We start from the raw sequence: 12,941 nt of genomic DNA on the forward strand, positions 1-12,941 counted from the left end.
AACATTATCTCAAGCACAATTTTCCTTGCCATTGTATCTTATAGGAAGTAGTGCCTTGAGCAGGACACTGACATTTTACAAAGAGAATTAGATGTAGATAAATGGAAATCAAAAACTATTTCCTTAATTTCTGGTAAACCAATTACTCAAACTAAAAAGTCAAAATATGTTAGTGTTAAAATTAGCAAGGATGGAATACTGATGGAATATTTAAGAACTCAAAAGTATTAGGGTCAGTTTATTTTAATTTACAAAGCAAACAAGATTATAAATACTAAAATGTTTTAAACTTAGACTAATAATTTTAAATATGTGTCTTGTATTAGGGATCCCACAATTAAACAAAACAAAGAAACTAGAATACATCTAAGAACTGTGAGCTTTAATACAAGTCAACACTTCCGTTTAACTAGAGTAACACCAATGGTTGAATCACTAAACTTAAAGACCCTCCAGGACAGAAGAATAAAATGTATAGTAGCAATAATACCTGAAACACTAACCATAACTTGCATATACAAAAATATAACCTAATAAAAGATTCATGAGAGACACATTGATAAAGGCACATTACTTATTCCATATGCTAGGACAATTTCAAAAAAGTAATCTTGTTTCTTTCAGAGTGCCGTTAGAGTATGGAATAGGTTGCCAAAATCATTGACTAGGTTACAATCCTCTTTAAATAAAGGAATGTCTGCAGTTGTGCCATATTTTTTAATCCTAAGTCTCCAAATGTCTTAATCAATATTTAATTGCTAAAAAAAAATTTTTGATTGTATATTGACAAATTTTTCTATAGCAAACCTAATCCTAACTCTGCATTAATTTGTCCTCTTTAAAGTGAGCATAAAGGACTCTTTGGAAAACAGTGGTTGTCCCTTTCTAAGCACAGATCATGTGACCAGTTCATCTGTAATTATAAAACCATATTATGGAAGTACACCATCATATATTAACTAATGTCTTAGGTTTCTCATTTGATCAGAGCAGACTTAGGATCACCCTAAGCATGTAAGAAATCTAGAACTCCACCAGAGTTTAAACCCAGAGTCCTGCAGCCACACAACCTCCTATGAATTAACTTTGCAAGATGATAATCAAGTTATCAATACTTAAAACAAAATGAGCTGAATTCCCATGAACAATATTGTTATAAGTAAAAACCTAGAAACCAAAAATTCTTAAATACCACATAACATATTTTGTCATTGAACAGTGATCAGGAACCATAAGAAAACTAAAAATATTAGACACATGAGAACAGTGGTCCTCATTACTGTGAGACATAATGCACTTTGCTTTTAGAACACTGGCAAGTTGAAACAGTCATATGTTGTTTTGTGTTTTTTATCTGTGAACCATGAGGCTAAATTTGAGGAACAGTGCAACAAAACAAATAGCTGTAGGCACTGGTATAAAGACAAATTTAACAGTAAAAGTTTCCCACAAAACCTATTCCAGTAGAGCTGATCTAGATGTGAGCAGGACAAGAAATGCCCCAGCCAAGATAAAGTGTTTTTTTTTTTATTTATTTATTGAATGCTAGCACCAGAAAGAAAGCAATGCACTCTTTGAAAAAAACTGTTTCTGTATTTATAAGTAATTTTCACTAGTTTAATAATATATAAGTGAAACCAACTATAAAAAAAAACACATCCTTATTGTGTCATGAGACTTACATGTGAGTTCTGTTTGAGTATGATATAATTTACAAATCCAATATAGAACCATCTAAATCATTATACAGAAATATACATAAATTATGTTAATTTACTTTTATAATTACACCCACATTAAACCAATTATGATTTAGCTTATATACAAAACATTCATCAGTTATTTTAATCCAACGAAACCTTTAGTCTATATTTAGCTTATATACAAAGCTTTCACCAGTCTAAGCTAAATACTAAGCTAAAGAAGTGCTGATGTGCGAAGCTTTGCTTTTGTGGTATCTTTAATGTATCAATAGATCCCTAATCAAACTTAAGTGGATATACATTAATCATGAAACTTGGTATAGCTCTGACAATTTAGTCAGTGATACATTGTGTTAAAGAACTTCGAATTGCATCTATTTTGTTATTGTTACAGTAGCTACGCTGAGGTGGTCCAGTGAAGTCAAACTGAATTTTCCATTTGATTGTACCAATAAAAATTATCTTATCTATCTTATCTTAAGTTAATTTTTAAAACCAATGTTTCTAATTGCAATTAAAACAGAAAATATACAACAAGAGAAAAATTGGAACTTTTATATGTACAAAATCAAATACAAAATGCCAAGAAAAAAAGTACATTAAATACTTGTTTGAATATAAATAACAAAAAAAAATATTTCAAAATGTTTGTTTTATTTGAAAATTTATTGAGTAAACATAAGAGCTGATCTTTATTAACTGAAGTGTTTACTATAAAAAGGTATGAATTCAAACAATGAAATACATAGGATATCTAAAATTGTATAATTTATTTTGCTTATTTTTCATAAACATAATGATGAAAAAAGAATCACTAGGTACTGATGGATCGGTGGAAATGTATAAATTAGGGAAGCTAGAGCACACAAAAAAAAAAGGGAACATTTCTGCATCAGCTAACCTTTGCACCTTTGCAAAGAAAAAAAAAAAAGGCAGCTAATACTGGAAGGATTAATCTGCCAACATTCCTACCAATTCCAAGATATTTTTTTTTTCTTTTTTCTACTAATACAAAGATGAATGTGACAAAAAACAAGGTCATTATTTTGTAATAACAACTTGCAACTTATATGTATTTTAACCTCCAAGTGTCAACTTACTAAATGGAAGCAAGTAATGACCCCAGTAGAAACGTCCATTAATTATATATTATTGGCTAGTTTAATGGTTCCATCAAAATGTATTGCTTTAAAGTGCAAGGCAAAGCATAGATCAACCTGAATCCCAAAACTTGTTTTGGTGTGTCCATTTTTTGTCTTAAAAGGTCACAAATGCAGATCTGGCCAATCAAACAATACTGGGACATTAGCTTGATATGTTTAGAAACAATTATAAGACACACAGAAATAAAAATAAAGTATTTTACAACAGATATTTCATTAACAGTGAACCTGCAACATTTTTTTCTGGTTATTCCTTTTCCACTATAAAATAAAAGTGGCTCTTCAAAGAATAGCCATTACCCAAAAAGTTACAGTTTTCCTTGTCATATAAAAGTTGCAACAGTTGTATATTATTTGACCACCTGACAACTTAATATAGTAAAACATACAATCAAATTACATTTCATTGTAATGAAAAACATTTGGCCTTTTTTTTTTTACTTCTAGAAAATATTTTGAGTGCAATCAATTTTGATTAACTTTAGGGAGCTTATTTTGCCACTGAATTAGGAAAAGCATTGACCAAATATGAAGTAATCTAATGCATGTATTGCACTAAGGAAAAAGATGACAAAAGAGTTAATGCTGATGAAATGTTGTCAAAGGAAGACAAAACAATAGTCAAGCTCCCTTCAGATGACTAAAACACCATAAAGTAAAGACATTAGTGACTGCAAGAGCTAGACCCGCCTCTTGTACTAGGGCAAAGCAAGTTTCTCTACATGCTTGTAATCAGGCACTTAAGTTCCAAGGCTTGATCTTCCCCAAGATTCAAACTCAGTACCTTTCATAAGGCAACTTCACTCCTCTTGCCACCCCATCCTTTAAAAATCCATAGCAAACCTTATAATTTATAAAAACACAATAAGAACCAAGTAAGACCATTAATTTTTCAAGATGCAATGTCGACTAGCATTTTAAAAAATTTATTCACAAAACTTGAAAAGTAATTGGCTTGCGGTACCTAAAGGATTATACCTCAGTTTAGCATAGCAACTAAAAATGGATACATTTGTGCATGAAATTGACTAATAAATAATTTTCAGCTAAATTCATGGATTAGATATTTTGCTGCAGAACAAAGAAAAAAAAAGAAAGATCACATCTGAAAGTATTTCTAATGCATTGATCCATATCACTTTCCACATAAAACAGGTTATTAAATAATAATAATAGGTCAAACAAAACCAGAATCCGTATGAAATAATTTAATTTAAGATAAAAATAGTCCAATGGTTTTTAACTTCAAATATGACAATATCTCAACACTGAATTAAAGGGAATGTGCAGCTTGCTCTAATGTTAACTTTACAGCAATATGGTCATTAAGAAGACTGAGACCTCTGGTGGCAAACTTTCCTTTCATTATTGAATTTATTGTAGAAGTTAATTGTCTTTAAAAAAATCTTTGTGAATAATTTTTACTAAAAGCATTGACTGAATAATTTCCCTTATGTCCAAATATAAAGAGGTAAAGTTAAAGGTAAAGTTAGCTTAGTTATATTTGGACCTGATCATTGGCAATTCATCATAATGAGAATAAAAAAAAATCTTGTATAAACAGCCCAGACTAACATTTTACGTTTGGATTTTAATCCCATAATTGACTTAAATACATGTACTGCCAGAAAGGATTAAGAAGCTAAACACCTTCATGGTCATACTTCAGAAATCTCTCCAACACAAAGTAGGAGAGAAATGATAACATCAAATAACATCTGCCTTTTGATCCACCTGGCTGAGACACACAAGCACACTGTTAAAGAATTCTAACGTTCTTTGGTCCATCCTAGAACAACATTGGTTCCCAACAAATTCATAAGGATATAACAGATCCAAGAGTGTATCCTGAATTCTGGTTGCTGGACATCACAGGCTGGTGACGAAGGGCCTGGAGAAGTGATGAAAATTTTATCAAAAAAAAAAAATCTAGCTAATCATTTTAAAATCATTTTTATTTTAAGTTTAACTTGGCCTTTTAAACTTGGAAATTCTAAATCGTTTGTTCATCGCCATCTTAAATTATTTTAATTTCAGGCTATATCTGTATATTTATTTTTTATTTCAATAGTAGTTTATTTAGGCCACACCTGACTACACATCAAGCCAAGTAAATGTGTTAAAAACTTCAGAGGTGGACAGCAAAAAATATACACTCAAGAGTCCCTTTTAAAGAATGTTAAAATGGGAGCCAAAGATTATATCAGAATTTATATCCAGTTGGTATGCAAAGATCAGTTTTTTTTAATTTCTCATTTTGTATGAAAAACACAATGGCTTAGACAAAGGCAGAGTGTCAGATGAAAATGTTAGCTAAATCCCAACAATGTCCCTAATTTAACTGGCTATTCAAAGGACAAACAACAAAAAAGAGAAAGAGTTGATGTATCACATGCAAAAGAAGAGGCTCTGCAAAGAAGGATACAATCTAAACTTACCTCAGGGATAAACCTCATCCAAGCTTCATAGTATCCTGGACACATCCAAGTATCATTATGTGTTCCATTAGCAAACAACTCCAACCTTTTAAAGTTGCTATTACATTTCTAAAATAAGAGAAAATGTTCATCATGGTTATCTCTACTTTATGATTTTATAAAATGTTTAAAATGTTGAGAAAAGTCATAAAGAATTTCAACTTTTATGTCTTAAAATAAAACAAGGTTACAAAGACAGTTTGTGTGAAACACAAACTCAAAATCAGCCCCACGAAGTTGTCCACCTAGAGTCTTCACCAGGATTTGATCACAGAACTTCCAGTTCCAAGTGCTTTACCCCTCAGCCACAGCATCTCCATATATTCATTTAGCGTATACTTATATTTTTTAAAATAATGATTATTAACCTTATCCATACATTTAAAATTAATAACATGTTACAATGTAATAAAGAGAAACTAAAAAAGATTTATTCTTCTAACAAAATTAGATAAATTGGCAACACGAAAAAAAAAATTCTTGGACTTCTTTAAGCTACAATTTTGTACAGATGACAAGACTTTCCCCTCGCAAATAAAAATTAATATCTCCATTGTCATTCGTCATACAAACTAGACATTGATCTAGCTAGATCTAGACCTAGTTTTAGATCTAAATCTAGATTATTCTAGATTCAAGATCCAAGTCTAAGTCTAGATCTAGAAATCTAGAATCTTGATATAGAATCTACTATATCTAGACTAGAACTCGTATTATAAATATAGACCTATGTAGATCTGGCCTCTATTTATTGTAATTTAGATTGTTGTCAAGTGTATAGCCTAATGAGGATGTGTGAAAACTGTGTGGTATAAAGTAGGTTGTTGTTTTTTTTAAACTTACAATTGAAACGAAGTTCGTATTAAAATTCTTTTTAAAAACAACATTTGAATCAGTATTTTATTCCATGAATTAGTTAATAAATGGAAAATCTATTTTATAATGATTCATTGATACTTTTTCAATCGTGACCTTAGATGCATTTTTTTGTACCAATGCGCGAATCTATGAATGAAGCTTGATTTATTAATGAAGAAGCTTGTGAACTTTTTAATTAGACTTACTTCCCCTGAAGTTTTTCATTGAAAAGTGGTGTAATTTTTTGAAAAATCTGCTTGCATTTATAATTTAAAAAATTAGATTGTTCCCTTTCAGAAAAGAAAAAAGTAGCCGTTGCATCAGAACTCTGAATGATCTAAAATATCATGATGTCTTCTAGTTTCTGAGATCTAAACGAGACGGATGGACAGACAGGCGGACAGACAGGCCACACAAAACTAATAGCGTCTTTTCCCCATTCTGTGGCCGCTAAAAAAAGATGCATATAGGCATATAGTTATAACATTTTTTCCCAAAAGCAATATGAAATTAAAGACAATTGTCATTTATGATTTCACAGTAAGGACACAACCAGAGTTTAACTACACATGTTTTTCAACCCATCAAAGAAGAATTAAAACTTTTGAAAATAATCAACACTTGATGACTGAGTTTACACTTCAAGATCAGATTGTAATTAGTACGAATCTGAATGTAGCCTTAAGTAAAATGGCCTTAATTGTCAATAAACCTTTGTTTACATTGTATAGCTCTTTCATCATTTTAGGAGGCACTAGTTCATCCATGGTTCCACTGAGAAAAAAGGCGGGTGTAGAGACTAGTTCAATTCTCTGAAGTGATGGGAACTACAGCCAATACAAACAAAAAAATCTTATTAGAAAATGAACATAAATTAATTGTCATAAAAAGAAACATTTGATTTTGGATGTTCATGCATGAGAAAACAAAAAAGATAGACTTATTATATCAAATATCTATTACATAAAAACTGCCAGCTGGCCAGCATCAGAATTAGCATTATGCCAAAGAGAGACAACACTAAACTTTCATCCACCAAAGAGAGACGACACTAAACTTTCATCCACCAAAGAGAGACAATACTAAACTTTCATCCACCAAAGAGAGACAACACTAAACTTTCATCCACCAAAGAGAGACAACACTAAACTTTCATCCACCAAAGAGAGACAATACTAAACTTTCATCCACCAAAGAGAGACAATACTAAACTTTCATCCACCAAAGAGAGACAATACTAAACTTTCATCCACCAAAGAGAGACAATACTTAACTTTCATCCACCAAAGAGAGACAACACTAAACTTTCATCCACCAAAGAGAGACAATACTAAACTTTCATCCACCAAAGAGAGACAACACTAAACTTTCATCCACCAAAGAGAGACAATACTAAACTTTCATCCACCAAAGAGAGACAATACTTAACTTTCATCCACCAAAGAGAGACAATACTAAACTTTCATCCACCAAAGAGAGACAATACTAAACTTTCATCCACCAAAGAGAGACAATACTAAACTTTCATCCACCAAAGAGAGACAACACTAAACCTTCATTCACCAAAGAGAGACAACACTAAACCTTCATCCACCAAAGAGAGGCAATACTAAATGTAATATTTTATTGCATCTTTTCATTGTCAATAAAAATGTTTACTATTTACTTTATTCTTATAGCACAATCGTGGTATGTACTTGATACAAGAAAGCCTCAGAATTTTGTGGCTCATGTCATACAGTGACGTGAATGTATTCTCCAGAACAACAGCAGCAATCTTGGGCCCATAGAAAGGGGACGATGCTAAGTATATAGCCACTGCACCACCAAGGGATCTTCCAAAGAGTACAATTTGTGTTTGATCTATATCGGAACGTTTGAGAAGGAAGTCCATTGCAGCTTCTGCATCCTGATACAAACCTGTAATGAGATTCAAATCATTAATTTACTTTTCATGAACTATCAGCTAAATGATATAACATTGTTATTATTTTCTTTTAGCAATATGGTCTTAATTTTACATAACAAAGTTGTTTTTTAACTAGCTAATCTAGATATTTAGACCAATTTTTACAGACAACTTACGAATGACATTGTGGTCGCTGTTATAGCCATGATTATTAGTAATTTATTAGTTATTCTAGACATAAATCTAGTGAAACAACTTTAAGCTTAGCAAAAGATCCATGAAATAAAAAAAAATCCAGATCCATGAAATAAACACGAATATCCACTTCAGAAAATTTAATAATTTAAAATCACAATACTTCAAGTCTAATGGCACAAATATCCCTCAAAGGTTTTCAAGCTAATGCTAACCAAGATTTTACAAGTATTTCTTTACAAAAAAAAATGGTTTCTTATAAAAATAGCTAGTACCATAATGTGAAGAAACAAGTGCCTTTACATTTAAAGTGTCTTTTAATTGTGAAACATTTCAACATAACATATATACACGGCAGACATTATATACAGATCTCATACTTCACTAGCTGACTTCCTCTCTTCTTGTTTACACACTTGTCACTTCCCGCAAGTCCCCTAACTCTCCGATACCCAACACTTGACCGTGTGTCATGGTTGACCAGACACAGTAACCGTGTCACAACACATAATAAGTTTTGCTTTTTAAAAAAAGTTTTTGATTAAATTAAATTTTCACTTACTGGAAGGCTTTAGTACTGTTGTTACAATTCTAAAATTGCCAAATAAAACAAGAAAGGCAAGTTTTTGGGGGTTTTTTTAGGCACAGTGGTCTTTGAGGTAGATTAAGTTCAATAGTTTCTTTAAAGAAGTAAAGAAGGTGTAATGTAACCAAAACAATGACCAAAGATATTACCTTTCCACAACTTAAGTCAACGCCTCACTAAAGTCTAAAATTCAGAATTAAAAATTCCATACTTCACCAAAATGCCCATTAATAGTCTCTTAGTTTGTATGTCAAGGAGTGTTTTTTTACCATTTGACAACAGGTCTATCTTTTCATGATGTAATAGTCTAATAGAGCTAAATATAATAATTTTATTTTTAAGTATATATTATAAAAAAAAAGAAAAAAGTCACAGATACAGACCTGATTCACTAGGACCTCCTTCACTCTTTCCATATCCTCTGTACTCCACCATCAAAATATTAGCATTTAATATGGAATAGAGTCCTAATGCATTCTGAAGCCTAATAACAATACAAAAATATAATAAATTAGCAAAGGAAGAAGCCTATCTATATTGTAGATTAGAATAAAAATTTGAAATGGTGGTCATTCATTTTGTCAATCAATCTCTTTATTTTATGTTTCAACTGATAGTTTAATGTGTAGATTCATCTCTCAACAAGTTTTCTGAAATGGGTTTGATTTCCTTTATTTCACTAAACTATTGAATAGTTCATTAAGATTTTGGGTAATTTTGTTCCTTGAATATTGTTATAAACTCGGTGGTGGCACAGAGAGGGGTAGTGGTGTGTGTGTAGTCAGCCGACGCAAATCGCCCCAGGCCAGCGCTAGACAAGCGGTCAACCGTGACGAGCTACGACGGTCAGCCGAGTCGAGTATCAACAGGACGGTTCGGGAAGGATCGCCGTCGTGAACATAGCTCAGGAGGGTCACGAGAGTTGTAGTCATCTGACCATGTAGAAACGCCGAGCGGCGTTCTGTCCGGTTCGAGAAGGCTAGTAGGGACCCTATATAACAGAGGAGGTGTCACAGTCAAGAATGTCAAGAAAAGGGGCTCAATGCAGCAAGGTTCAGAGCCTGGTTCACTACAGTCCGGTCGACTACAGCACAGTTCAGCGGTGTGGTTCTGTACGGAGCATTACGACGGTTCAGTGCGGAGTACTGTCAAGTACAGTTGAGACGAACGGCGTCTTGATCTTGGTATACGATCGAGTCCGACACAACGAGCCTAGTGTGTGAAGTCAGTCCTGAACTGTTGAACCCAGTGCAAGCCCGGAACGAGACGGTGAGGCCAGTGCAAGAGTTGATATGGCGGAACAGTGTTATCAGAGAGATATTTGTACAGTGTATGTGTTGCCAATTGTACAGTATTGGCTGTTATTTATTCAACTATTAAAGTGTTACGTTACTTTGGAGCCCTGAGTTGTCAAGTTCTTTAAGTTGGTGGTGTAAGGTGCAGTTTGCAGAGAGCCTGGATAGTGAGATTCGTAACAATATAATTGATTTTAAGTTCTATATTATATATTTATGATAATTGATATTCTTGACAAATGGAGATCACACTTGAAATAAAAACTCAAGATCAAATTTAAATCTATATCAATGAATATAACACGCACCCTCTGGAGAAGCATGTGTCAAATAAATAGAAAAAAAGCTTTAAAAAAAAAAAAACTTAAAAAATAAGGTTATAAGGTTAAGTGCAAAATACAGGTTCAGATATTTTCCATCCTAGCTATGAAAATAAGAGTATTAAATATTTTGATAAATAGTACTACATAGAAAAGTTGGTTGGACAAATGAAAGAATGGAATGGTCTCTCTTATTATTCTGCTGGAAACAGCTGCTGACTGAAAAAAAACTGTAAGGATTAATTTATGCAAATTATCACAGCAACCCTCTTGCATATGTAGAGGGTTAGATCATGACTTCATGAGAGAGATTTAATAACATACAAATATTTCATGACATTTTTAGGTGGCAATGAGAGAACTGCCTGAAGAAAATATATTCAAACTGGCTATTTAATATTAAATCAATTTTACCTAAAAAAATAATTTTAATCTTTCAAACACAATAGATCTCTGTCTCTATGAATCAATTTTCTTTTTTAAAAAAATATTCTTACCTGTGACCTATATTGCCTGCATTGCCATGAAAGAATATAACTGTTAAAGTAGATCTCTGCATCTGTTTTATAAGAACTACATTTATTCGAGTACCATCTTTTGTTCGAATGAAATGATTTTCATATGGCATTTGAAATGCTTCAGGGGTGATGACCATCAATCTTGAATCTGGGGGTGATTCAGGGTGGTAAAGTAGCATATCTTGTGCATGGTATAAAAGTCCAAATACCCCTAAAACAAAAAAGCAAAATGCATATGTGCCTCCCTCTGTCCAAAAGAGTAATGTAACAATTAATAGTCCTGTTGTGCACATTTTCCAAAATCTGGATACTATCATCAAAGCCAGCCGAAGGAGTATCTCCACAGTAGCGAGGATTTTTCTGAAAATATTACTGCTTCTTGAAGGCATGTTTTCTGTCAACAATGGCGACTTTATATCTTCTGATGATGGTTTGACATATATCACCATTACTGTCAATGTGTCCAAAGTAGTTCTAGATCCTTAAGTAAAGAAGTTATCGACTGCTTCACTAAATAACTAGACTTATTATAACACTATCATTAGTATCATCTATGATAGAAGTAAACAATAGTCGCCATATTAATGATTTAGTCTAATTTTTTCTTTCAGAAGAGTTCTTCAGCAACGTAACTTAACTGACCTATAAATTATTTTGAAGTACCACCTATGATTCTATTATACATGTTTGAAATATGTTATAAGTGAAACACTGCACTCGTCTTTAATTTTGAATATCGAAGACATTGACATTATAAATATATTATACATGTTTCAGAGCTAAAGATGATCTACTTCCTAGTCCAAATCTCCAGCAGGACGAAGGGGTATATAGAAACGGGCAGGGGATGAACGCAGAACCATTGAGAAGACCGAACGACAGTCCTGCGCGAATACAGCACGACAATCACAATGCAACAGAGCTGGATATGTCATAGATATCTAAAAATTGTCTATTTCTATGTGTTAATTGTGTTAACAATCACCTATAAAGGGCTGCTACATCACTATTTCAACATAGATCTAGTTTAGAACTAACAGTTGATAAAAAGAATGTATAGAAAATACGAAAAACATGCATAAATGTAACCCTGCCGGACCAAGTAAAACAAAGGACGTTTGGGCCACGAGGCCTTCATCAGCTACAAAACAAACCAAAAAAAAATAAACAATTAACACAAAATAGTCTTAAGTTAACTTATCTGTCGATGTTGTTCTCTATCGAGGCAGAAAAGAGCTACGCTGGTGTAAAAGCGCGGGAAAACGGAAGGGGACGGAGATGTCAGGCAAAGATGAATGGGAAAAGGGGGTACCGTAGTGTTAGTGCCCATCGCATATTAAATAAAAGTGTGCTGGTTGTTGATCCCGTTAGGTTGGAGGGTGCCTGACATGTAAATAAGTTTGTTTTCGATCTGCAGACGCTTGTTTTTGTCATTGCATTGTTGTATAGCAGTGACGAGGAGGTCGGTGGTACCCCTATGATGTGTGTTATTAAAATGGATAGAGACGGGCTTAGTTGCAAAGTTACGAATGTCTCTAAGGTGTTCTTGGAGTCGTGTTTTTAAGGTCCTGCCTGTGTTTCCAATATAGACCATCTGACACCTTGAGCATATATGACTCCTCTACTATTACAGTTAAATTTGCCACTGATTTTGATGGTCATTTTAGGACAGGTGATGGTGGGGGTGGCGAGCGTGTGTTTGCAGGTCTGACAGTTACGTCATGGCCAAGTGCTAGGATCACTTGAAATGTTGTGGAGTTTAGTGTGTACTAATATGTCTTGTAGGTTTTGGTCTCGGCTGAATACTACAAGAGGTGGGGATGAAAAGACATCGCGAGTATGTTCATCAGCTAGGAGAATGTTCAGGTTTTTGAGAAAGATGTTTTTTGCTTTCACATTGTGAGGGTGGTAGGTTAA

General features: G+C 33.1%; 1 protein-coding gene across 1 annotated transcript; it reads right to left on the bottom strand.

The window, feature by feature from the left end:
• Positions 1–313: 313 nt before the first annotated feature.
• LOC106074193 (protein ABHD13-like) lies at positions 314–12,209 on the bottom strand. Its single transcript, XM_056015900.1, has 6 exons — positions 11,004–12,209; positions 9,275–9,375; positions 7,868–8,121; positions 6,924–7,028; positions 5,305–5,412; positions 314–4,757 (listed from the first exon to the last, which is right to left on the bottom strand). Exons 1-6 carry the CDS (start codon positions 11,471–11,473, stop codon positions 4,683–4,685), a joined length of 1,113 nt encoding a protein of 370 aa, XP_055871875.1. The 5' UTR covers positions 11,474–12,209; the 3' UTR covers positions 314–4,682.
• Between the last annotated feature and the right edge of the window lie 732 nt (positions 12,210–12,941).

The sequence above is a fragment of the Biomphalaria glabrata genome, chromosome 17, assembly GCF_947242115.1.
Source record: "Biomphalaria glabrata chromosome 17, xgBioGlab47.1, whole genome shotgun sequence".
Lineage (NCBI taxonomy): Eukaryota > Metazoa > Mollusca > Gastropoda > Planorbidae > Biomphalaria > Biomphalaria glabrata.

What these genes read in the sequence shown, in the direction of transcription:
- LOC106074193 (XM_056015900.1), bottom strand. Translation starts at nt 11,473, where the DNA reads ATGGTGATATATGTCAAACCATCATCAGAAGATATAAAGTCGCCATTG. An exon ending in AGGAGGTCCTAGTGAATCAG is followed by an intron (nt 8,122 to 9,274) that starts GTCTGTATCTGT and finishes ATCTCATTACAG; the next exon opens with GTTTGTATCAGGATGCAGAA. An exon ending in GGATGAGGTTTATCCCTGAG is followed by an intron (nt 4,758 to 5,304) that starts GTAAGTTTAGAT and finishes TCACTTCTCCAG; the next exon opens with GCCCTTCGTCACCAGCCTGT.